At 41.1% G+C, this 24,787-nt stretch overlaps 1 protein-coding gene across 1 annotated transcript; it reads right to left on the bottom strand.

Moving 5' to 3' along the window:
* Positions 1–15,813: 15,813 nt before the first annotated feature.
* On the bottom strand, positions 15,814–24,787 carry LOC136751908 (zinc-binding protein A33). The gene is made up of 6 exons (XM_066707659.1): positions 24,337–24,787; positions 22,789–22,815; positions 19,994–20,524; positions 19,886–19,906; positions 16,158–16,184; positions 15,814–15,908 (listed from the first exon to the last, which is right to left on the bottom strand). Exons 1-6 carry the CDS (start codon positions 24,785–24,787, stop codon positions 15,814–15,816), a joined length of 1,152 nt encoding a protein of 383 aa, XP_066563756.1.

Below are 24,787 nucleotides of genomic sequence, written 5' to 3'. Positions count from 1 at the left end.
CTTGTTGATGCTAGAGGTCAGAGGAGAATGGGCCGACTGATTCAAGCTGATAGAAGAGCAACTTTGGCTGAAATAAGCACTCATTACAACCGAGGTATGCAGCAAAGCATTTGTGAAGCCACAACACGTACAACCTTGAGGCGGATGGGCTACAACAGCAGAAGACCCCACCGGGTACCACTCATCTCCACTACAAATAGGAAAAAGAGGCTACAATTTGCACAAGCTCACCAAAATTGGACAGTTGAAGACTGGAAAAATGTTGCCTGGTCTGATGAGTCTCGATTTCTGTTGAGACATTCAGATGGTAGAGTCAGAATTTGGCGTAAACAGAATGAGAACATGGATCCATCATGCCTTGTTACCACTGTGCAGGCTGGTGGTGGTGGTGTAATGGTGTGGGGGATGTTTTCTTGGCACACTTTAGGCCCCTTAGTGTCAATTGGGCATCGTTTAAATGCCACGGCCTACCTGAGCATTGTTTCTGACCATGTCCATCCCTTTATGACCACCATGTACCCATCCTCTGATGGCTACTTCCAGCAGGATAATGCACCATGTCACAAAGGTCGAATCATTTCAAATTGGTTTCTTGAACATGACAATGAGTTCACTGTACTAAACTGGCCCCCACAGTCACCAGATCTCAACCCAACAGAGCATCTTTGGGATGTGGTGGAACGGGAGCTTCGTGCCCTGGATGTGCATCCCACAAATCTCCATCAACTGCAAGATGCTATCCTATCAATATGGGCCAACATTTCTAAAGAATGCTTTCAGCACCTTGTTGAATCAATGCCACGTAGAATTAAGGCAGTTCAGAAGGCGAAAGGGGGTCAAACACAGTATTAGTATGGTGTTCCTAATAATCCTTTAGGTGAGTGTATATATATATATATATATATATATATATATATACATATATATATATATATATATATACATACACATTAATTAACAAATGTTGAATTGTACTGTAATAATACACATTATTAACAAAGTAAATATTCTAACATTAACCCAAATGTATGACTTTGTCTTTATCTATTACTTGCTCTTAGGGCAACAGCAAGCACAATATATTACAGTATATATTGTGTGTATTATAATATATAATATACCGGAAAATATATTTTATCTGTGGCATACTCTACAATATATTTTGCTATGAAGACTACATATATGGTAAGTATGGCAATATATTTTGAAATATATATATTGTCAAAACACATATTTTTAAATATATTGGAATATATTTCATTTTCATAAGGGAATCTAACTATGAAAGGGTGGTAGAATGAAAAATACTCATTCTCGTTTTGGTCCCAGTAATGGAGGCAAGTTCAGATCCTAGTTCGTGATGTCAACTGTTGAACCCTTCTTGGAAATAATTGGAAAAGTTGTTGAGATAAAGCAAATAGAACTTTATTAACAAGCTAGCTTGGAAGCAGCATGTCAGGAAATTCCTTCAGTGAGACCTTAGTTTTTCACAAACACCAGTGAAGCTTTATAATAAAATGACGTAGAATGTTGTGACTGTTCATCCAATCAAAAGGTGCAAGCCCGAGTCTGTTTACGATCTGTCTTCCCGGGGGGCACTGTCAGAGCCAGAGGGGTGTCCGGGGTGGCACTGGACAACCCTGACATCTGATTAGCCACCCCAGGTGCAACCCCAAAATTGAATTTGCTACTGGCAGTTTGATGCTGATTGACATCTCAATTCACCTCTTGTTGAAAGAAGCATTTATCTTGACGTTCGGTGGCATATTTTTCAAATCAAGGACAAGGAAGAGAGAATATTAATGTTGGTTGCAAGATACAGAAGAATAAGAATAAGAAAAGCACACAGAATAATAATAATAATAATAATAAGAAGAAGAACATACAGAAGAAGAAGAATAGAGAATATTTACACAGCTCCATGAGCTCTTTTCGCGATTGGTGAAAACATCATATTTGAAGTAAGTTTTAAGGTTTAGCATCGGGTTTAGGTTTCCTGAACAACTTTTACGAAAGTTGAGTCGCTGTGTAAGTTAACGTTAAACCTTTGGCTCCATTAACATTATGTTCACATCTGTGCTAGTAATACACGCTATACAGTGCAGTGTCATAAGTTACAGTATACGATTGTTTAGCTAATGTGAGGTAACTAGTAGGCTACAGATGGCAGTGTTCAGCAAGTTAATTTGAAATCCATTAACTCAGTTAGATTTTCGAACTTGAACTCAAAACAAACAATTGTTAATATCAATCTGTTAACGTTAATCAAAAGATGACAACAATTTGCAGATAGCCTGTTTGCTATCATAAAGGTGTAAGAAATTACAGCTAGCTAAGTTACTAATTGCAGAGCAGGGCTAGCCATGATGTAACTACTAACTTAGGCTGGTAGCTGATTTTAAGGTACCGTTATGATAATGGTGATTTGAAATTAAGATTGAGATTGGACTAAAATGTGGGTAATTGGATGCTTAGATGTAGCCATAGACTTATTTTTGCATATAGTCAATTAAACATGAAAAGAAAGGGAGAGATATCAGACTTCTCTTTAAAGAAGTACAAACAGACCCCAGCCCTTGCATCACCACCGGATCCTGGAGCAGCTCCCTACCTGGCTAGTCAGAGTGTGGTCAGACTTCACAAAGACCCAGTCTACCACCACCAGGTCAGAGCATCTATCAGGAAGTCAGTCACATGCCCAGTTCAGAATGTAAGTTTAGCTTCAGCTTGTAATAGATGATTTTGCCAGATAAAGCCACACATTAACATGTTGGTTATTGATTCATGTGTGTTCTTGTATTGATGGCTGTGACATTTTTATTGTGATTATACTCTAATGGTTCTTGTGTTATTTTAATATAATAAATGTATCAAGGAATGACACAGTTGTATGTTAATGGATTGATTGACGCTGATGAGTGGGAAGGATGGGTTAGAACTCAGGGAATGACGACCTCTGGTGGTGAACAGTGGGATGGTGGAGTGAGGATGACACAGTGTCGCAGCCTGCAGTGGGGAGGTCTACCGCGAGGTTGGGGCACGGGCTCGTGGGAATGGGCATGGTGGAAGTCCAAGATCAGGGACGGATTCAGGATTTCATGTGCCGGAACCCAGGACTGTTCCTCTGGACTCTAGCCCGCCCAGTTGACCAGGTATCGCAGATGCCTACCCCGGCGGGGGGAGCACAGCAGGGTCTTCATTATTATTATTATTTTTATTTCTTGGCAGACGCCCTTATCCAGGGCGACTTACAACATAAGTGCAAAATACAGAGAATTACAAGGCAATCATTACAAATTCAACTTAGCTAAAATACAGCAATTCAAAAATACATTTTACAAATTCCAATTACAATTTATGCAATTTATCCTTCACCTGGTAGGCTGGTCCACCGTCAAGGTCCAAGGGCGGTGGCAGCAGCCCACAGTATGCATCCGGCAGGGAGATGGGCTGTGCAGGGTCCAAGTGCACTGGTTTCAGCAATGACACATGGAAGGTCGAGGAGATCCAGTAATGTGGGGGCAATTGTAGCCGGTAAGACACAGGATTAATTCTGTGAAGTACCTTAAAGGGGCCAATGAATCGAGGGAGCTTTTTCGAGGGAAGACGGAGGCAGATGTCCCTGGTGGAAACCCAGACCTCTTGCCCCGGCTGATACTGTGGTGCTGGGCACCTGTGGCGGTTGGCTCAAGTCTGCTGTGCCCCCTCTAGCCAGTCTCTCCACTCCTTCAAGGCCAGTTTCATGGCCAAGAGCTCTCAGTTGCCAATGTCGTAGTTCCTTTCTGTGACCGACAGCTTCTGGGAAAAGAAAGCACACAGGTAGAGTTTTGCTGGCTTACCATGCCTTTGGGACAGGACCGCCCATACACCGTTTTCGGAGGTGTCTACCGCCACCACAAAGGGAATCGTTGGATCCGGGTGCTTCAATGTGGGGGCCATGGAGAACAGGGTTTTCAAGTGTTGGAATGCTTGATCAGCTGAGGTGGTCCAGGTCAGTAAGCATTTGCACCCTTCGGGAGGGAAGTGAGGGGTGAAGCAACTTCCCTGAAATTGAGAATGAATCACCAGTAAAAGTTTGCAAATCCAAGGAAGCGTTGGAACTGTAACTGTGTGGGGCTGGTCCCATTTTGTTACAGCACTGACCTTGTCCTGATCCATGTGGACCCCCTGAGCATCGATATCCGAGAAACCGGATGTTCCGTCTATAGAATTTTTCTCCTTTTACAAACAGCTCGTTCAGCAACAGCTTAAAACATGCTATACTGTATATGCGCAATGTGGTCTGTAAGAGTGGGGGAAAAGATTAAAATCTCGACAATGTACACTATGACGAAGTGCTGCAAGAAGTCTCTCAGGACCTCATTGATGAAGGCCTGGAACACCGAGGGAGCATTGGCAAAACCAGAATTGCATCAACATGTATTCATAATGTCCGAACTGGGTTATGAAGCGTGTTTTCCAGTCATCTCCCTGACGTATACGGATGAGATTATACGCACTGTGGAGATCCAGCTTTGTAAAGTAGCAAACCCCCTGAACTTGCTCCAATGCCACAGGTACCAAGGGCAGAGGGTATCTATACTTGACCGTGATGTCATTGAGACCCTGGTAATCAATGCATGGCCGGAGACCACAATCCTTCTTAGAAATGAAGAAGAAACTGGCAGCAGCCGGGGAGGTAGAGTGATGGATGATGCCAAGTTCGAGGGCCTCTGTGATGTACTCCTCCATCACAGTGGTTTCCGGGATTGATGGGGGATAGATCTGACCCTGTGGAGGTGAAGTTCCGGAAAGGAGATTGATGGCAAAATCCCATGGGTGATGTGAAGGAAGACGTGAAGCTTGAGCCTTGCTGAAGACGGCTACCTGATCCACGTATTCCGTAGGTATTACCAGACTCAATTTGGGTGGCACAACAGGAGAGAGAGAGACAGACACACACATCAATCGAAGCACTGAACATACCATGACATGATTTCCCCAGTTCTCCAGGAAATTACGGGGTTGCGGAAAGACAGCCATGGTAGTTTGAGAACAATGTCAGTGCCAGGGGAATCGATGACGAGGAGTGAGCTGATTTCAATTTGCAGGCAGCCGATCTTGCCCACTCCAGTCGGCTGATTGTTGATGGCCTTGATTTGGAGTGGTGGCACACAGGAGAGCAAGGGAATCCCAAGTTTATTCACTGTCGAGCGGTGGATGAAGTTGCCTGCAGATCTGGAATCACACAAAACAGAGACGAGGATGTTAGTATCTTCCCACATTATACTGGCAGAGAACAGGCAGTGACTGTGTGATAGTAGAGGACATTGTCCTGCACTCATGGGAGTTTCGGGGAGAGGTTTGGGGCAAAGTGGACAGGAGTCGTGGAAGTGTCCTGCTCTGACACATTAAAGGCAGAGGTGTTGCTGGCACCTCCACTGTCTTTCTTCATCAGTAAGACGGGTGTGTCCCAACTGCATGGGTTCAGGATCAGGCACATCTGGTAAGTGTCGAGGGGTTTGGGGCGAAAATGGCAGGTCTTCGTGAGGGGAACGTTGCCCTCTGGCCCTGAGGAGGTGCTCCAGTCAAACCACCAGTTGGATCGGCTCCTCCAGATCCAGGTCCTCATCTCTGCTGGCGAGCTCGGTTTGCAGGTCAGTATTTAAACCCCTTCTAAACACTATCAATAGGGCGATTTCATCCCAGCCGCTGCAGGCTGCCAGCGCACAGAACTGTAAGGAGTTGTTAACTAGGCGCGGGTAGAGATAGCTGGAATACTGAGAGTTGTCAACATGAAGAAGAGCAAAACTTAGCATTGATTGTAGGGACTCAGGGGTTTAAATAGAGAGCTGAGTGAAGCAGGGAACAGGGATGTGAGGTGCGGGGCCAATGGGGTTAGAGACTGAAACTTGAATGTGCACATGGCGCAGTGGAATGTTAATGGATTAATTAACGCTGATGAGTGGGAAGGATGGGTTAGAACTCGGGGGATGACGACCTCTGGTGGCGAACAGTGGGATGGTGGAGTGAGGATGACACAGCATGTTAGAGGAGTGTCGCTCCAGCCTGAGATAAGCCTTAATACTGCCTTTGCTCAATAAAGTTCCTGTTCGTGTTTAACCCTGTGTCCTCTCCGTCATTCATGCCAATGGTGGTGAACTCTCACGACGATATGGCAAACAAAAAACCTGTATCGTTACAGTATGTTAAAGAATTCTAGTGAACTAACCCTTTTGGACCACACTGTCTGCCACATTGAAGAACTCTGGGTTAAGTGAATTATTGCTTCTACCTCTAATCAGCAATCATAGGATTCATTCATGCTCATTACATGCCAGGTTAGGGTTACACACAAATTTTCTGTCATGGTCTATGGACCCCCTGAAGTAGCCTTGGCCACCTCCTTGCCACCCCATGTATAAAACTCTAGTTCCGCCACTGCCGGGGGGAGATGTGGGATCCGGGGAGAGGTGGCTTTCTTTGATGTATGCCGGGAGGTCCGGTCCCATGGTCATCATTAACAACTGTCAATCAATCATTAACAAAACAGTTCCTGCCAATCTGGAAAGCAATTAAGTCCACAAACAGACTTTTAACAAACAGCTGTGGGCCCTCTCTCCACTGTGTGATCCTTTTATCATTGACAGGAATTTCTAACAAATGTACCTTGTTTACTTTTGCTTAGCCTGATAAATCTGATTTGCTCAGTCTGTATACATGCTAATGTAAGGTATTCTAATGCTAGTATTAGTATAAAATATTATATAGTTATTTAAAAAAAATATTCAACTTTCCAATACAGGATCTTCAGGGGCTGTCAGGCTGAGAGATCTGGGGAGGGGAGGCAGACTCTGGGAACCTCCTCACCCTTGTGGACACTGCAGTGTGCTGCAGGGCAGCAGGGGCTCTCGGCTCTCAGGCCCTGTGCTTCCCTGGACATTGCAGCTGTTATTGTGAGTCCCAGCCACATCTGCATTGTGCATTGTGGTGTAAGCACACTGTGGACTGTGGAGATGTGAATACTATTGTTAAGGTACAACGCTTCAATTGAAGCAACCCTTCGGATTCCCCAGTGAATCAGGCACCCCAGTCAGTGCTTCCAGCAACAGATGGGACATTTCTTCAGAAGACAAGCGCTAGGGAAGAAAAAAAGTCACAGATACTGAAGTCTGTTTGTTTATCTTCATTTATTGAAAGTTTCACACAGCCTTTTATACATTTACAAGCAGTATTTCAAAGGAGTTTCGGGGGCCATCCTGAAACTGGATGATATTTTCTTGGCACATGTCCTGAGGCAGTTCCGAGACACGGTAAGCAATAATTGATAAGGTATTCTTTCTAATTAGTTCAAGCATGGAGGCAAAAGGGAACACATTTATGATTGAATCATTAAATAAGGATTAGGTGATTAAGGTGTCACGCAGCTCGTGACACAGATGGCGAGAGCCCAGATGAAGATGGTGATATAGGTAACTGTTTTAGCCAAGCAGTGCTGTAAACACAGGCATGGAGCTGTGTGCTCTGAGAGAGTCAGATTAGAAGTTTATCTTATACTCCCAGGACAGCAGGACTACACAGGATCAGCTTAAAGGCACATGTCACAAGACCTTTATTGTACTTCTCAGGCTTCAATGGACTGGAGTATGAAGTGTCTGATTCAAAGAGTGCTGTGAATATATACAGGACAGAGAGACTATAACAAGTGTAAAAGCATGTCATTATTTAAAGAGCTCACAGCCCTTCCCAGAGCCAAGGCTGGGCTCCACCGCTCTCCCCTCACACCTCCCTCTGCAGGACCTTGACACAACCACAGCGCACTCTACTGTGTCAGAGTTCTCTAGTGACACAAGGCCATGTCAGTGACAGGGGCCAGTCAGTGACCCCATTCTCAGCCTCAGTGCAGGCTGTGTTTGTGCTGAGAAAGGGTGGGTCTGAGCATTACAGACAGTGACTCCCATACTGGTGATAGGACAATGCTGCTGTCTACACTAGATGTGCACAGTGACTGGGCTGACAGTATTATCCTGCCTGTCATTAGTGTTTTCTCCATACGAGGATGGGACTGACAGTGCATTCCTGCAGTACTATCATAATGAACTGAGACAGGGGAGGGCAGTGTGTCTCTGTGTCTCTGCTGTGCCTGTGTGGATACAGTGTGAGAGGGGGGCAGTGAGAGGAGAGTGAGGCTGAAGGGAAAGCATTTAATTTCTGATGTTTCAGATCATTTCAGTCTCTGCATCTTCAGCATCTTGTGGAGGAAATTAAATTGTTGGCTCATGTTATTATTATTATTATTTTTATTTCTTGGCAGATGCCCTTATCCAGGGTGACTTACAACATAAGTGCAAACAAAGTGCAGAAATACAGTGAAGTACAAGGCATCAATCATTACAAATTCAATTTAGCTAAAACAGCAATTCAAAGTACATTTTACAAATTCCAATTTACAATTTACACAAGTACATTAAGTGACTTCCTACATCCTGGACGGTGAAAGCTAAGTGCTCTCAAGATGTAGGGTTACAGACGAGGGCTACAGGAAAGGGAGCAAGGAGGAAAACAAGAACGCGAGAAGCATAATAAAAACTGTGAAGTGCTATCTAGCAAGGATAGAGGACTAATATTACAAGTACTGTCGAAGAAGATGCGTCTTGAGTAAGCGCTGGAATGAGGTCAAGGACTCTGCTGTTTTGACTTCGGTAGGCAGGTCATTCCACCATTTAGGGGCCAGGGATGAGAAGAAGCGGCACTTCTGGCACTGGAGGAACGCAGCAGTAGGTGAGCGTCAAAGTCTTGAATTGGATGTGTGCCGCTATCGGGAGCCAGTGGAGGGAGCGGAGCAGTGGAGTAGCGTGTGCGAATTGTGGCAGAGAGACACCAGACGAGCCACAGAGTTCTGGATGAGCTGGAGTGGGCGTGTAGTGGATGCAGGCAGGCCAGCCAGGAGGGAGTTGCAGTAGTCCAGGCGGGAGAGGACCAGTGACTAGACGAGTAGCTGAGTTGAGTAGTCGGTGAGGAAGGGACACATCCGGCATATGTTGCTCAGGAAGAATCTGCAGGTGCGCCTCAGCGTGGTGATGTGCTGGGAGAAGGAGAGCGCAGGATCGAGGATGACTCCTAGATTTTTAGCGGAAGAAGAAGGAGAGAGTGTGGTGGATTCCAAGGGGATCAAGATGGGGGGTCAGCAGAAGGTGAAGAAGAGTGGGGGAAAAAGAGGAGATCTGATTTGGAGAGGTTGAGCTTAAGATGGTCTCGAGTGCATCCAGGCGGAAATGGCAGACAAGCAGGAAGAGATGCGTGAGGGGATGAGAGGGTCAGAAGAGGGAAAAGACAGGAAGATCTGGGCATCATCAGCGTAGAAGTGGTAGGAGAAGCCATGGGAAGCGATGAGGGGGCCCAGGGAGCTAGTGTGCGGGTGCCCAGGACGGAGCCTTGGGGAACACCTGTGAGGAGAGGTTGGGGGGTGGATGAGGAGCCTCGCCATGTCACTTGGTAGGACCAGTCGCTGAGGTAGGAGGAGAACCAGGTGAGAGCAGTCCCAGAGATCCCAAGGTCAGTGAGGCAGGAGAGGAGGATGGAGTGATCAACGGTGTCAAATGCTGCAGAGAGTTCAAGGAAGATGAGGACGGAGGAGAGGGAGGCTGCCCGAGTGCGGCTGAGGGATTCAGTGACAGCCAGGAGAGCCGTTTCAGTGGAGTGAGCTGTGTGGATGCCAGATTGCAGAGGATCAAGGAGTGAGTGTTGGGAAAGTCAGAGAGCTGACGGTAGACCGCCCGCTCGAGAGTCTTGGAGACGAAGGGAAGAAGGGAGACAGGGCGGTAGTTCTGAGGAGAGGTGGCATCAAGGGTTGGTTTTTTGAGCAGTGGGATGACAGCAGCTTGTTTAAATGCAGAGGGGAAACAGCCAGAGAGGATTGAGGAGTTGAGGAGGGAGGAGCTGAAGGGGAGAAGATCAGGAGTGGTTGCTTGTGGCTAATTTAAGCTGTATTAGACAATAAACTCACAAGGCTGGTCAAGATGGCCCTCCCTCCCACCCTGGACTGCTAATAGCACAATTACTGGCCGCTTAATATCTGAATACAGACAAAGACAGTGCCAGATACACGCAGTTACACTGAACAATAGCTCGTAGTATGTTAAACAAATGCTAAATAATCACAGCCTACACAGTGTAACGCTTCTGATTGCAGACAGGGCGTGTCGAGTGCGCTGGGTTACTGGCTAAATTCACTAACAAACTAACAAACAGTTGCTGCTTTTCCGACAATACAGGTGCAAGATATACAATTCGTAGCTAAACAAAAAAACACGTAAACAGTCTATGTAATGTAACTAAACGAGGAAATGCGAGAGAAAGTGATACTTAGCTGCGGCGACTTGAGCGACTTCTCAGCTGGCTTGTCCGAGAGTCCATTGTTTATTATGTTATTTATTTATTTATTTATTTATGAAGCTTCCTATTATTTACAATAAGATGTAAAATAATGTATTTCAATTATTTCACTACTTTGGTGTTCTCTTGATCCATTATGATCAATTTATTCTCTAAATTCTTATTATTCAGACAAAGAATTATAGAAACTTTGTCGTTTTCTATTTTATTGTTTTACCTGGGAGTCCAGTCAGGATCCCACTCTGTCTTTACCATTTAAGTTTAACATTTTTAAACTTGTAGGAATTCACATACAGACATATTATAATGCCATTATGCCAATCCTATTGCCAATGATTGGGGCTGTATCGTTGTATTTTATTGTACCTCCGGTTCCGTCTGGCTTTAACTGCCACTAACTGCAGGGGCATCGCAAGGGGGTAGGCATCCTAGGCAATTGCCTGGGAACCCTGGGCTGGGGGCGGGGGGGGGGGGGGCGGCAAATGGTCCTGTTACAGCATAGAAACTGTAGATCTTATGGTTTTCTTAACAATGAGGTAACATCTTTAGCTTTGAGAGGTGAAACAGGAAATCCACAAACGGACAAACCTATGGATGATACATTTGGACAAACCCAAGGGTGATACATTAGTGGGACATTTCTCTTATCTTACAAAACAGAAGTAGAAGCAGTGAGAGGAGTTAAGAAAGAGTGTACCCTTAACAACTGCTTCGTTGGCCTTCATTTGCCAAGTCTACACACATAATTACTTCTAATGTAAAATATTATACAGCTCATATTAAACATTAATAATGGCTCTTCAACCCTAAGCCTAATCATAAAACATATAATGTAAAAACATCACACTCACATCACTAAACACAGTTTAACCTGTTAAACATTACACCCTGACACCAACAGGGTGGGGCAGTGGGGACCTGTTGTCAAGATTACCTTGTCTCCTTACCAAGATGGCTACCCCCTTACCAAGATAGCTGACTGGGGAGGGTCAAAGGGTAATCCTGTGGGGTGTGAAGGAGAGGGTTCCAGTTCAAGGGGGCAACCATGGGGACATGGGACTTCCAGAACCTGCCACTTTGTTGGAAAGTGACATATGTACTACTAAGCAGGAACTAAAAACAGCTGCAGTACAGGCCTGGCAGAGCATCAAGAGAAACACACTGGAGCCGTGAGGGCAGGAGGAAGAGCTCAGCTGGTACAGGCAGTGGCACTGGATCCGACACAGCATTTATAGCCTGACATCTGAAAAGGTGTCCGTCAATGATATGGCACTTTGTATTATTATTATTATTATTATTATTTTTAAACTTTGGATCCGTTAAAACCGCACTAATTACACAGCCTGTCGGTTTCTTGAACTGGTATGTGTCAAACAAGCTACATATGTTTCTTTACCTCCTCAACTACATTATATTATTAATGTTCATATTATACATTTTATTTATAACATAATCTTATACCTGTGCGCTACACTCAAGCAAGTTAAACCAGACACAGTAAAAAGACAAAGTAAGCAAGGAAGCAAGCAGGGTAGCAAGCAAGTGATGATACAATGTTATTTATAAGGGTCATTTTTTAGAAATTTCTTTAAACTAACATGCGTAGCAGCACTTCTCACAGCCTCTGGAAGTGTGGTGCTCAGCCACGGCGCAGTGCTGCAGAAGACTCGGACTGTATGATCAGATTAGTGCCGTGAATATTGAATTCAAAACATGAATATATATCGTAAATGAAAACACAAATGGAAAATGTTTTTTTTTTTGTTAGACAGAAAATAGAGGAGCATCTCAATGAAAACCATATTCATGGAGATAGTCAACATGGGTTTAGACGAGGCAGATCATGTCTTACTAATTTACATTTTTTTTTAACATGCAACTGCAGCTGTAGATCACGCGAAAGCATATGATATACACACTTTGTCAAAAGTGTAGAATTTAAAACAAGGGAAGTGATGTTCAGACTGTACAATGCACTAGTTAGAGCTCATCTGGATACTGTGGACAGTTCTGGGCTCCACACTTCAAGAAAGATATTGCTGCTTTAGAGGCAGTTCAGAGGAGAGCAACCAGACTTATTCCAGGTCTGAAGGGAAAGTCCTACTGAGAGACTGAGGACCTGAACCTTTTCACCATGGAACAGATGAGACTACGTGGGGACTTGATCCAAGTCTTCAAAATCATGAAAGGCATCAACCACATCAAACCAGAGGAGCTTTTCCAGATCAGCAGTGACACTCGCACCCAGGGACACAAATGGAAATTGGGCTTCAAGGCATTCAAAACAGAAAACAGGAGACACTTCTTTACACAGAGAGTTGTCACAATCTGGAATAAACTACCCAGCAATGTGGTTGAAGCTGAAAGTTTGGGAACATTTAAAAATAGTCTGGATAGGATCCTTTGATCACTTAGATATTAATGGACACCAAACGAACACGATGGGTCGAATGGCCCCCTCTCGTTTGTAAACTTTCTTATGTTCTTATGTTCTTATGTTTTGAGTTTGCAACGGGGCTGCTGAAAAAATAATGATCTTTTACATATTTTTTATGAAATATGTTTATAATATCACACATAAACTACACCTCACCATAAAGACACAAAAGCAGAGTGCATGTTTCAACGTTAAACTGTTTATATAAAATACTATTTTACTATTAAAATAATATTTTACTTTTAATGTGATGTTGTTTATCTGTGCTTAAGCACTTTGTAGAGTTCTAGCTACATCAGACAGTCTGTACCTCTCCTGCTCGGCTCCTCCTCGATAGCTTGACATATATTGTCGGTCTATATTTATTTGCTCTGTTGTAAAGTTATTCATGGTTAGACACGCAGATGATGAGCTTTTCCACCAATCCACGTCTTCCTCTCGTGTTTCTTTGTCCGATGTAATTGTTAACGCACATGAAATCAGATCGAATCACAGTCAGTATGCAAGGTAGGAAAGGGAATATGAACACACTTGCTTTTTTTTTTCAAGCAAGTTGTGAATACATATGCACCATCCAGTGTGCATGTACATTTAAATATTGTGCTACTATGCATACTCATATTGTCTCTCATTTCAATAAAAAAAAACAGTCCAGTATTGGACTGCTGTGAAAGCTATTTGATGTAGAAAAGCCTGTAAACACTAAATGTAATGTTTACTTTATTTTTTATTATTTATCAAAAGACTTTAACAACTTTCATTTAATGCTGGAATTATTTTTATCTGATTAATCGATTAATCGAAGTAATAATCGACAGATTAATCGATTATCAAAAGTCGTTTGTTGCAGCCCTAGTTTTATTATAGTGTATTTATTGCTCTGTTATATCCCCTCTGATTGTTTCTTTTTGCAACTTTGTTTAGCAGAGCTTTCGTGTCCTATGCATGTGAAACTTACCCTGTTAAATAAAATAACCTTTATTACTACTTACCGTCCTGCTGTTGTGTCTTGGGGTCCCATCGAGTCTGCCCAGGTTACTAATTGAGGTGGCGTAGTTGGTCACGTGTTTTACACTGAACCCCCTCAGCTGTGACACATGGAAATACCAATACCTAGAGGTATGTCAACATTGTGTGTGTGTGTGACTAAAGCTATACAACTAAAACTATTTCTCCTTTTCAGTTTACAGGTCTAAATGTCACTAGTCTCTATGGTTGCAGACTTCAATAACTAAAAATGGAATAAGAATATTGTCTAATAAGAATACAATTTACCCTTTTCAATCAGACATTGGCAAACTTCAGGATGTTTTTAATCAAACACGGAAAAATAAATTCAAGATGCATTAAGGGAGACACATTACATTGTTATTTATTTTTATATAGAGGAGAGGCTACACAGTTTAATTTTGGACAAGACCTTCTCACCCTGTTGCATCTTCAACATGCTTGTAAACTTAAATAATTAACATATATTAATTACTGCCATAGAAAATATATAAACACAAGTCTTAGGCTACTCAAAATGATCCTCAAAGAGCAATTGAAGAATTGAGAATTGAGTACACTGGAATCAGAAAGTCCATTCCACCTTTGTGACACCGCATGGACTTGAGAGATAGTGACACCAATTGAGATACATCTGTGTTCATGTTTTACAAAAGAGCGCAAGACTGGGGTAACCAACTGTTGAACCCAATTTTAAAGAAGCAGACTGAGTCAAGATAATAATATATTTATTTAATGAGCTCGGAAAAATCAGGTGCTGGGGGAGCTGCCCCAGGAGCTGTTGTATGGAGCTGTCAAACTTTCAAAACATCAAAAGAGAAAAACTCTTTCCAATTTTAAGTAACCTACAAATATCTGAGACTATTTTAATATTATAATAATTATTACAGCAGCTGCTTCAACAACATAGTTAATAGTTTTTAGGTTAATGCAGGCAGTTATTAATCTTTATTTCTCAATATTTATTTAACAATAATCCATCATAACCATACATTTGAATTATTTTCATAGTTTCATTAGGAACAATTCCTTTTATTCCTATTTTCATTATTATAATTATTTTACTTGAATTTGTCTAATATTTCCTACCAACATTGCCATTGTCTTTATTTGTATTTTACTCATTAATATATACAGTATTAATATATACACTACCAGCCAAAAGTTTTAGAACACCTCACTTTTTCCAGTTTTTATTTAAATTTACATAGTTTAATGTATCAATTAATCTGAAATTAAAGCATAGAACAAAATAAACAACAAATCATGGAATCATTTTGTTTAACAAAAGTTAACCCCTCCAGCTGACAAAACCCTCTTGTACCCTTAAAAGGGCACCAAATCCATTTGCTTCTCTTTAATCCCATGTATACTCTTCATTGTTGTGTTGTTTGCTACGTGTTTGGTATCCCATGAAAGCTGAGTTTCTCAGATTTCTAATGATGTAAAGCATTCTCTGATGTCAGAAATGTTTACTTTTAAAGAAATCCGATCAAAACTGAGTGATCTGTAACTCTGTAAATTGGATGTGTTTGAGAATGAAACATGCTGATAGCCAAGAGAATAAGCTTTCAAACAATGTGCACATCGTAGGAATAGAGTGTAACTTCTATGCACAGGAGCTGTGTGTAAAACTGCCAAATACAGCTTAAGAGGGTGTAGTAACACAGTATATAACTCTGAAATGTACATTATTTTTCAGTTTTTGGTAACCTAAACTTTTTTTTACTGCATACCTTTGTACCATTTCAGGTTATTAAATTTCAATAAAAACTGGAAATATTAGGGTTTTATACAACTTTTGACTGGTAGTGTATACAATGTATCTATAATGCTACAATGCCCAAGGTTAATCTATTGGTATGTATTCTTCATTGTTTCTGTGTCTATAAAGGCATTTTATTATATTAGCTAACTATATTAGCAGGCATCTTAGGCATCATTATTTAAAAAAAATGAAATTATAAACTATTATTCCTCATACATTCACACGTTCAGTCGTGACTGAAACAGTGGGTCAGGTAGTGGAAGGTGGTTGTGGTCATGGGCTCAATTGTGATAAAACATCTACTGTAAATGGTTTTGTTTCCTGACAGGGAGAAATGTACTCCCTCAATAGATAGGCAGATAAGGAATACTCAGGGCCAAAATGGTTTATACAGCTTTAATGAACCGCTCCAGAGACAGACGTACCCCAGGTACCCCAGACTATATCACAAACTTCTTCTGTCTTCAGTTCTCTAAATTGCCTGGGATGAAAATGTTTTTCTAAAAATCAGCTGCACATAACTACTGCACCTGGCCTCTCCAGAGCAATACACAAAGCTAATTAACTTACCTGCATACTTGCGCACCCTCTCGAATCCTGGAAACAGAAATATGTGATAATTAGAGAATTAGGAGGACAATGTCTTCTTTTTCATTGCTGAATAATTTTAGTAATGTCCTTAAGATGAACTTAAAGGCTGCTATTGTTCCCTTATATTATCTTTCAAGTGCAGAATAATACCCACATGGGACTGTGGGAAGCAGATTTTGTGAATAATGTATTTCAAAGCTGCCAATGGGTATTATGCAGTCAGGCAACCAAATCCTCCCCTTGCCTGCTTTGACTAACTCAGCATAATCCAGCCTCTTTTGCTCCTGACCCAGGCTTTTGTATGTAAATGTTTTAATTATACACTGCTTTGCAAAATATTTATGTTTTGCAGTTGTATTTAATTAAGTATGAGCTACTTAATTGCTGAACAGAATTATTACACATATTATCTTTATTATTAATAATTCTGTTTGTTCACAGCAGCGGGGCTTTGTGTTGGTGATTTGTCTTTGGAGAACGAATGAGTTTTGAAGCATTTGGATGAATCTGAACAGATAATATAGTTCTAAACACTTCAGAATTCATCCTGCTGCTTTTCTCAAAAGTTCCCTTGGCAGCCATACATGCCCATGCCATAACATGCTTCACAGATGAGGTGGTATGCTTTGGATCATGAGCAGTTCCTTCCTTCTCCATACTCTTTTCTTCCCATCATTCTGGTACAAGTTGATCTTTGTCTCATCTGTCCATAGCATGTTGTTCCAGAACTGTACAGGGTTCTTTAGATGTATTTTTGTCAAACTCTAATCTGGTCTTCCTGTTTCCTGTTTCTATCTTGTGGTAAGCCCTCTGTATTTACTCTGGTGAAGTCTTCTCTTGATTGTTGACTTTGACACAGATACACCTACCACCTGGAGAGTGTTCTTGATCTGGCCATCTGTTGTGAAAGGGTTTATCTTCACCAGGGAAATATTTTTTCTGTCATCCACCACAGTTGTTTTCCGTGGTCTTCCAGGGCCTGTTGGTGTTCCTGAGCTCACCAGTGTGTTGTTTCTTTTTTAAGAATGTACAAAATAGTTGATTTGGCCACACCTAATGTTTTTGCCCTCTCTCTGATTGGTTTGGTTTGATACTGAATACTGCAATACTGAAGGCAAAATGCCCCAAGAACAAGCAGGAACTAAAGACAGCTGTAGTGCAGGCCTGGCAGAGCATCACCAGGGAAGAAACACAGCTTCTGGTGATGTCTGTGGGTTCCAGACTTCAGACAGTCGATGACTGCAAAGGATTTGCAACCAAGTATTGAAACTCACAATTTATGATTCATGATTATGTTAGTTTGTCCAAATACTTTTGAGCCCCTAAAAATGGGGGACCACATATAAAAATGGGTGTAATTCCTACACCATTCACCCAATTTGGATGTAGCTACCCTCAAATTAAAGATGAAAGTCAACACTTACATCTTGATTGTTCCCTTTCAAATGCATTGTGGTGGTGTAAAGAGCCAAAATGAAGACAATTGTGTCACTGTCTAAATATCTATGGACCCGAACTGTATATAATTGCTGTTGCTACATCCTTGTCTCTATATTAGATTATCTCCAGGAGAAAGTCGTCTCTGAATCTGCTGCTAGTTAGAGTGTATGTTTATAGTGAGGGAAGATTAGTGTTGTATTTTATACAGTATATGTAGCTTTTTACAAGATCATTTAGGGCAAGGGTCAGGCAATCAGGCAAACAGAGTCAAAGAGGAGGGTCCAAGGTTGTGGCTGGGAGGTCAGGCAAGGAATCGATCAAACAAGGCAATGATCAAGGTGCGGGGAGAAATGTTCAGAGCTGTAGATAAGACTGACAAAACTTCACGTTGAGGGAGTGTTCGTGAGAGGTCTTTATAGGGAGCAGAGAACCAAGTTGGAAGGTGCAGGAGAAATGGGAGCAGGGTTAACTGGACAAGTGCACATGGTGTTGGTGACATCTAGTGGGGGAAGGTGAAAGTGTTAGTTTGAGTTGGAGGAGTGCTGGATAGTAGCTGTGACACATATACTGTATATCTGTATTATTGCTGTGGATAGCTGTTGTGTTCTTTTGACTGGCAGACATTTTTAGTTCCTGAACTCAAACAATATTCCCAGCCTTCCACCAGCTCTAGTCCATGATTGCGACTACAGCTCTAGATATTGCTCCCCGTGAACATGTCACCTGCACCATGGCCATGATTTAGCAATTCTTACATTTGCTGGCTGTTGTGTTTGTTCTAGCAAACTACACACATGTGTCTGTGCGTCTTTCTTACACTGACTCATTGTTTGACTCTTGAGACTTCAGTGTCCAGATTTGATTTGGTATTTGATTTGGAATCTTTAGTACTGCTCTCACTGGTTCTCCTACAACCTCAAAAGCGGCACCTACTAAGTGACATGGTGTGGATCTTCATCCATATTGTAACCTCTCATAACAGGTTTCCCCAAAAGCTGTCCCCCTCCTATTCTCTCTCTACACACACTCTCTTGGCCCCCTCATTGCATCCCATGGGTTGTCCATACAATTCTATGCAGATGATGCCCAGATCATCCTGTCTTTCCCCACTTGTGACTCCCTCATCCCCTCTGTCAACACTTCCTTTCTCTCTGCTATCTCATACTGGATGCACTGTAATCTGAAGATCAATCATTCAAAATCTGATCTCTTCTCCTTTTCCCTCCTCCTTTACGTCTTCTACAGCTCTCTCCATCCCAATTCCCCTGGAGTCCCCTGGTCTTCTGCTAGGATTTTAAGAGTCACCCTTGATCCTGCTCTATCCTACTCTCAACACATCTCCACACTGACATGCACCTGTCAATTCTTCCTGAGCAATATTCACAGAATCCGCCCCTTCCTCCCCAACTACTCAACTCGTCCTCCAGACCCTTGTTCTCTCTACCACCTAGATTACTGAAACTCCCTTCTGGCTGGCCTGCCTGCATCTGCTACCTATTTGCTTCAGCTCATCCAGAACTCAACTGCTCATCTGGTATTCCCTCTGCCTTTATTCGCACACGCTACACTACTACTACACTACTACATTCCCTTCACTGGCTTCCGATCACAGCTCACATCCAGTTCAAAGCTTTGACACCAATCGTCGTCTGGACCAGACTGCACCTTCAGACTCTCATCTCTCCTTACACTCCCTCCAGACCTCTCTGGTCTTCCTGTGCCAAAAGTCTAACTTTATCCCCTCTCTGCACCCCTTCTTCCAGAGCCAACTCCTTTTTATCCCTAAGTGCTGAACTGACCTCCCCACTGAGGTCAGGACAGTAGAGTCCCTGACCACCTTCTGTCGATTACTCAAGTCAGTCTGTTCAATAGGTACCTATAATAGAGCAGCTTATTCTTTTTATCTTGGAATCTATATAACTATGCTCCTGCTTACTTATACATTGTTGGAACGTGTTTTACTGTAATTTCTCCTTTGCCCCCCACCCTTTAGAACATACCAAGGACTTAACTGTATTATGTCTGCAGTTGTTACCTCAATGAATTAGAATGTATATGTATTGTAATTTTGTATTGATTGTATTACCTATTATTTAATTGCTTATTGTGTAAACTGTAATTCACCATGGATATTAAAAATAATAATACATACTAATTATAACTATCAACTTGCTGCTCAGAAAAATGTGTAGCAGATTAAAATAAATTAAAATAATGAAGATATTAGGATTGAATAATGAAATTGCAGGACAATGTGGTATACTCACCTCTGTATTGAAGACCACCACCTTTCAAGGTAAGAAAAGTCAGTTCAGTCAGTGGGAATTAAAATTGTTCAGCACAGAAAAATGCTGTACAAGCACAGAGATACTCACCAGGAGAAAGAATCAGTGGTGCTGCATTTTTACCATCATCACTGTTACAGGGGCAGAAGTATGGAAAGAGTTTCCCACTGAATTTATAGCCTTTGAAACTGTAGATATGAGACTTGGCCTCCACATTGTAAAAAGACACCTGCCCCTCCTCATAATCCACATACACCCCCAGCTTCCAGGGCTTTAAACTCAGGGGGAGGCAGACAGAGGGTGAAGAGAGAGCTTCAAAATCATTCCCTTTCCTGAGCCATACAGCCCAGTAACCATTCTCAGGGCATGTTGTAATCTTCCCCTTCCTGCCAATTGACTCTCTGGCAACTCCTAAAGTCCAGGCAGTTTTATTTTTCACTTCTACTTCCCAATAGTGTCTCCCTGAAGTAAAACCCTCTTTTCCAAGGACAGACACTACTTGATTAAATCTCTTGGGATTTTCAGGAAGATTTTGTTTTGTGTCTCCATGTCTGACTTCCATCCCATCATCAGACAGGATGAGATAGGGGTTTGCTGTGTCAGGGTCCAGAGTCACATCAACTATGGAGAAAAACAGAGAGAACAATGAACTTAGTTTTCTACTGTCACTTTTAGAAGAGAAAATAGGTACCAATAATAACTCGTAATCTTTCAGTTTAATATAAGTTGCCCTTATAATTGTGTCCAAGGGAATCAGTTTGTTTATAAGAGTATGATTTTTATGTTCAGTTTTGAATAGTCAGTTAAAATAAGCATTATATGTGCATTTCTTACTTTACGGTACGTTCATGTTTATGTGAACTTTTGTATTCGCTTTGTAGAGGCTTCTCACTATATTTAGTACTTGACTTGGCTCAGATGATACATTGTTTTAATGTTGTAATAATAATAATCTTGACATTACAACTTATCAATCTTACTTATCTAACTTATCTTATCAATTATCAGAAAAAAACAATGAAACGCGTAGGCTGCGTTGACAGGTTTTAATGAACAATTATCTCTGTATTAAATGTTTTTTTGTTTTTCTTGTTAAGATAAATGGAAAAACCAATGAAATGTTGATGTAAAAACAAGAAGCTACCGATATAAAGACTTTTAGTTATTGTAATATAGATCTAATTAAAGATCAACAAAAACAGGATTATTGGTAGTCATTGGTAGTTGATCTGATAGGTCTGTAGCCTAGAAATGTATGCGTGGGTAATACACATTTCCACATTTACCAACTACTTGGTAGATTTATACATTTACCGCTAAATGTATACATTTACAGTTTTAACACATTTATCATAACTTACCATATTTGTCCTAATAGATGTGTAATGCACGAAGACAAGACCCTTTACATGCACGTCTACTTAGTACAAAATCCCTAAATTTGCATTTTCCCCACTGTGACGGCTCTCTCATTCTGTCTGCTGTGTTTGGGAGTTTCCCCTTTCAGGACGGTGGTGGGCGGAGTTAGAGGATCGTCAGCTTGATAGCTTTCACCGTTATGTCTAAGGCAGGGGATAAAACTCTGCTGACTTGAGCACACATGAGGTCTCTCCCCGTGAGCAAGTTTGATCTGTGTTGCTTTGAGTTATACTTTTACATTTCATCATATGCCTATACATTCTGTCAATACATCCACTCTCTACACTACTGATTACTGATGATCACATCTCATTGATTATCTTTATGATATGATATGTTTTGTTATATTAAGTTCAGTTAAATCAACCATTTGTTATAAGTCCTTTTCCTCAAGTGTGGTCTCCCTTATTGTCACGGGCTAAGAGCCAGCTCTGACACCGCAATGCATGATTTTGGCACATTTATGTACATTTTGTCGTTTGAACATTATGACAATACTGATTACGTAAAGATGACGTGCATTCATTCTTGACCTTCACCAACCACATTTGAGTTTATGTCTTGCCTACGAGGATATCACATTTACAAAACAGCCTGGAAACCATAAATCGGTGGACAGGTGCTATTTTATGTTAAATACTTTAGTGTTAGTCAGAGTGTCTTTTTCTTCTAGTGCATTTAATGTGCTAATATATGTAGTTCATTAATTTATAGTACTGATGTAGTGGGTGACCCAGTTGGTGATTAAGCATTCCTGTTTATTTCATGTTTTTACATTAAATACAATTTGAAGCAAAACTTATTTAAGCAAATACATTGTATTTATTAATTACTTGAATCGGTTCACATTACATGACCAACAATAACCTTGGGTCATGCACCCAAAAAATTTAAAATCATGAAGAAAAATTAAAATAAAATTGGATAGCATCGGTAGATAAAAATCTGAAATGGGGGTGCGCATTTATTAGTGTGAATATGGTATAGAAGATATATATCTCGAAAAATGAGAGCACAAAAGTATTTCTAGAAATGTTTGTAATAAATACATGTAAGGTATGCGGAACACAATCTGTAGGTCCCAGGGTGAAACAGCAAAGAGGAAGTTCCTCTGTGTAAGTCACCTTATATACAAACAGGAAACAGGAAAGGACTGTTTGAGTGACAAACACAGGAGGCTACAGGAAACTTTGATAGAAAAGTGTTTTGATTAGGTTCCCATGGAAACAGGCTTAACCCCTAGCCCTTAGGGCAATGCTTTCAAATGTCAAAGATAACGGAAGTTCCAAATATAATGATATTGAACATATGAAAGAACAAGGAAATTCAATAATGGGAATATTGGATTATGTTAATGGTGATAGTATCTATTATTATTGAAAAACTACTATACTATACTATAAATTAAACTATACTATACTATAAATATATAAACAACTGTGAATGGGAAATAAAATCAGCCATACCTGAATACTTGCGGACTCTCTCAAATTCTGGAATTAGAAAGATATGATATTAAAGTATTGGGTCCTCCTGTACTGTTTGTGCTTTGTCATTGTTGAACAATTTTAGTAATACAAATGTCACAACTGCCAGCCACAGTTCCTCTGTTCCCCTGAATACTACCCTGCAATCATCCAATTAACATTCCTACCTTCCATGTGCACTTGTTCTACTCACCCTCTTCACTCATTGGTTCTATCTCTGTCCACCAGCTCCATGGACTCCACACTGCCATGCACTTAAGCCCTGTTTGCTCTTCACTATCTGCTAAGTCTTGTCTCATCCATTGTTGCAATTCTAAGCATTCCCTCTGACTTTTGACTTCGCCTTTTTGACCACTCCTTTGCATTACCTGTTTCAGCCCATTTGCCCGATCTATTGAACTCTGGACTGTCTTTAAAAATGTGTCTTTTGTATATCCCCTTTGCTTTGTCAGCCGTGCCTCCTCTGTATAAGAGCTTGCACTTGGGTCCACCTCAGCTGTCCTCTGAATCATTAAAAATAAGCTTTTCAGATCTCCCAGTGACTGTCGCTTTGTCTAATTCAGCTTTAAACTACAAAGAAAACAACTGTCCAGATGCAGTGCTCAATTTTCATTGGAATAAAAACATATGGATGGTCAGAACCATACAGGCAGCTCCTGGGGGCATGTATGAGCCTTGTCAATTATTTAATATGTTATGTTAAGTTTGTCTCTTACTGTGGATCCCAGAAATAGGATCTCATACAAGAAGCTGTTTACATTATGACATCATACACTGTATTTGCAGTGAGTATAGATGTATAAGAAAAAATGTGAATTGCATATGGGCTGCTGACTCTTCAGGTTGAGAACTAATCATTTATGGGTAAAAAAGCGTACAGAGATATTATTCTCCCAAGAGAATGTAAGCTCTATTTAGCCCCTTCGTGAGACTTAGTTCCTGCTTGTTGTATTATTTGGCATGGTTCATGATTTTGACATGGTGATACTGTTGTGACAATACCAGAAAAAAATATTGCTGTCAATATAAAAAGTGGGCAGCATTGGAAATTATGAATGATGCAAGGAAAGACACAAGACATTAACAAGACATTATTTGTAAAACATATTACTTTGCTGCAGTGTTGTTAGTATTTAAATATTACAAATTTGCACACGTATTTTGTCTGTTAAATAATCTATTTGTTACAATTTATCATATTTGGAGGCTGCTGTATATTTTTGAAGTCTACCTTGTGCACTCTCATTTGTAATATCCCTTCATAAAAGTGAAAGCCACATTTTCTTTTCTGATTTATGTACCTGGTTTATTCTCAGCTGTTGCTGGAGTGGAAAAGGACACTTTCTAAAGCACAGAAGTATGCATTTGTATTAGAATTAAGTAGCTTAATGTGTATCTAGTATTTAAACAATTTAAAATTTAAGTTGCAAAGTGGAATACATAACAAAACACACATATCATGCCATTTAAAAAATGCATGATCCACAGAACCACAAACACTCCCTTAAAGAGCATTTAGATACCAACCTGAAGAGATGATGAGTGGGGATGTGTTTCTGCCTCCATTAAGGACATCAGGGCTGAAGTATGGGTAGATTTTCTCAATGAATTTGCAAGCAGTGAAAGTGTGGATATGAGAATTGTCATCCACATTGTAAAAAGAGACCAGCCCCTCCTCATAATCCACAAACACCCCCACCCTCTGGGGCTTCAAACTCAGTGAGACTTGGATAGGAGGGTCGGTAAGAGCCTCATATGTGCTTCCATTCCTCAGCCACAGAACCCAGTATCCATTTTTAGGGTTCAATATAATCTTGCCTTTTCTTTTGATGGATTCTCTGGCGACTCCTAAATCCCAGGCAGTTTTCCCCACCACCTGCACTTCCCAATAATGTCTGCCTGAAGTGAAACCATCCTTTCCTAAAACACTGACGACAGGATTAAATCTCTGTGGTATGTCAGAGAGATTCTGTGGCAT

This window comes from Amia ocellicauda, chromosome 6 (assembly GCF_036373705.1).
Source record: "Amia ocellicauda isolate fAmiCal2 chromosome 6, fAmiCal2.hap1, whole genome shotgun sequence".
NCBI classification, from domain to species: domain Eukaryota; kingdom Metazoa; phylum Chordata; class Actinopteri; order Amiiformes; family Amiidae; genus Amia; species Amia ocellicauda.
Note: the sequence above shows the minus strand (reverse complement) of the source record. Positions and strands in the feature narration are given on the sequence as shown.

Coding starts and splice junctions, on each gene's coding strand:
- LOC136751908 (XM_066707659.1), bottom strand. CDS start 24,787: ATGCCACAGAATCTCTCTGACATACCACAGAGATTTAATCCTGTCGTC. Junction 20,525..22,788: donor GAGAGTCCGCAAGTATTCAG/GTATGGCTGATT, acceptor TTTTCTCCATAG/TTGATGTGACTCTGGACCCT. Junction 19,907..19,993: donor ACCACTGATTCTTTCTCCTG/GTGAGTATCTCT, acceptor TTACCTTGAAAG/GTGGTGGTCTTCAATACAGA.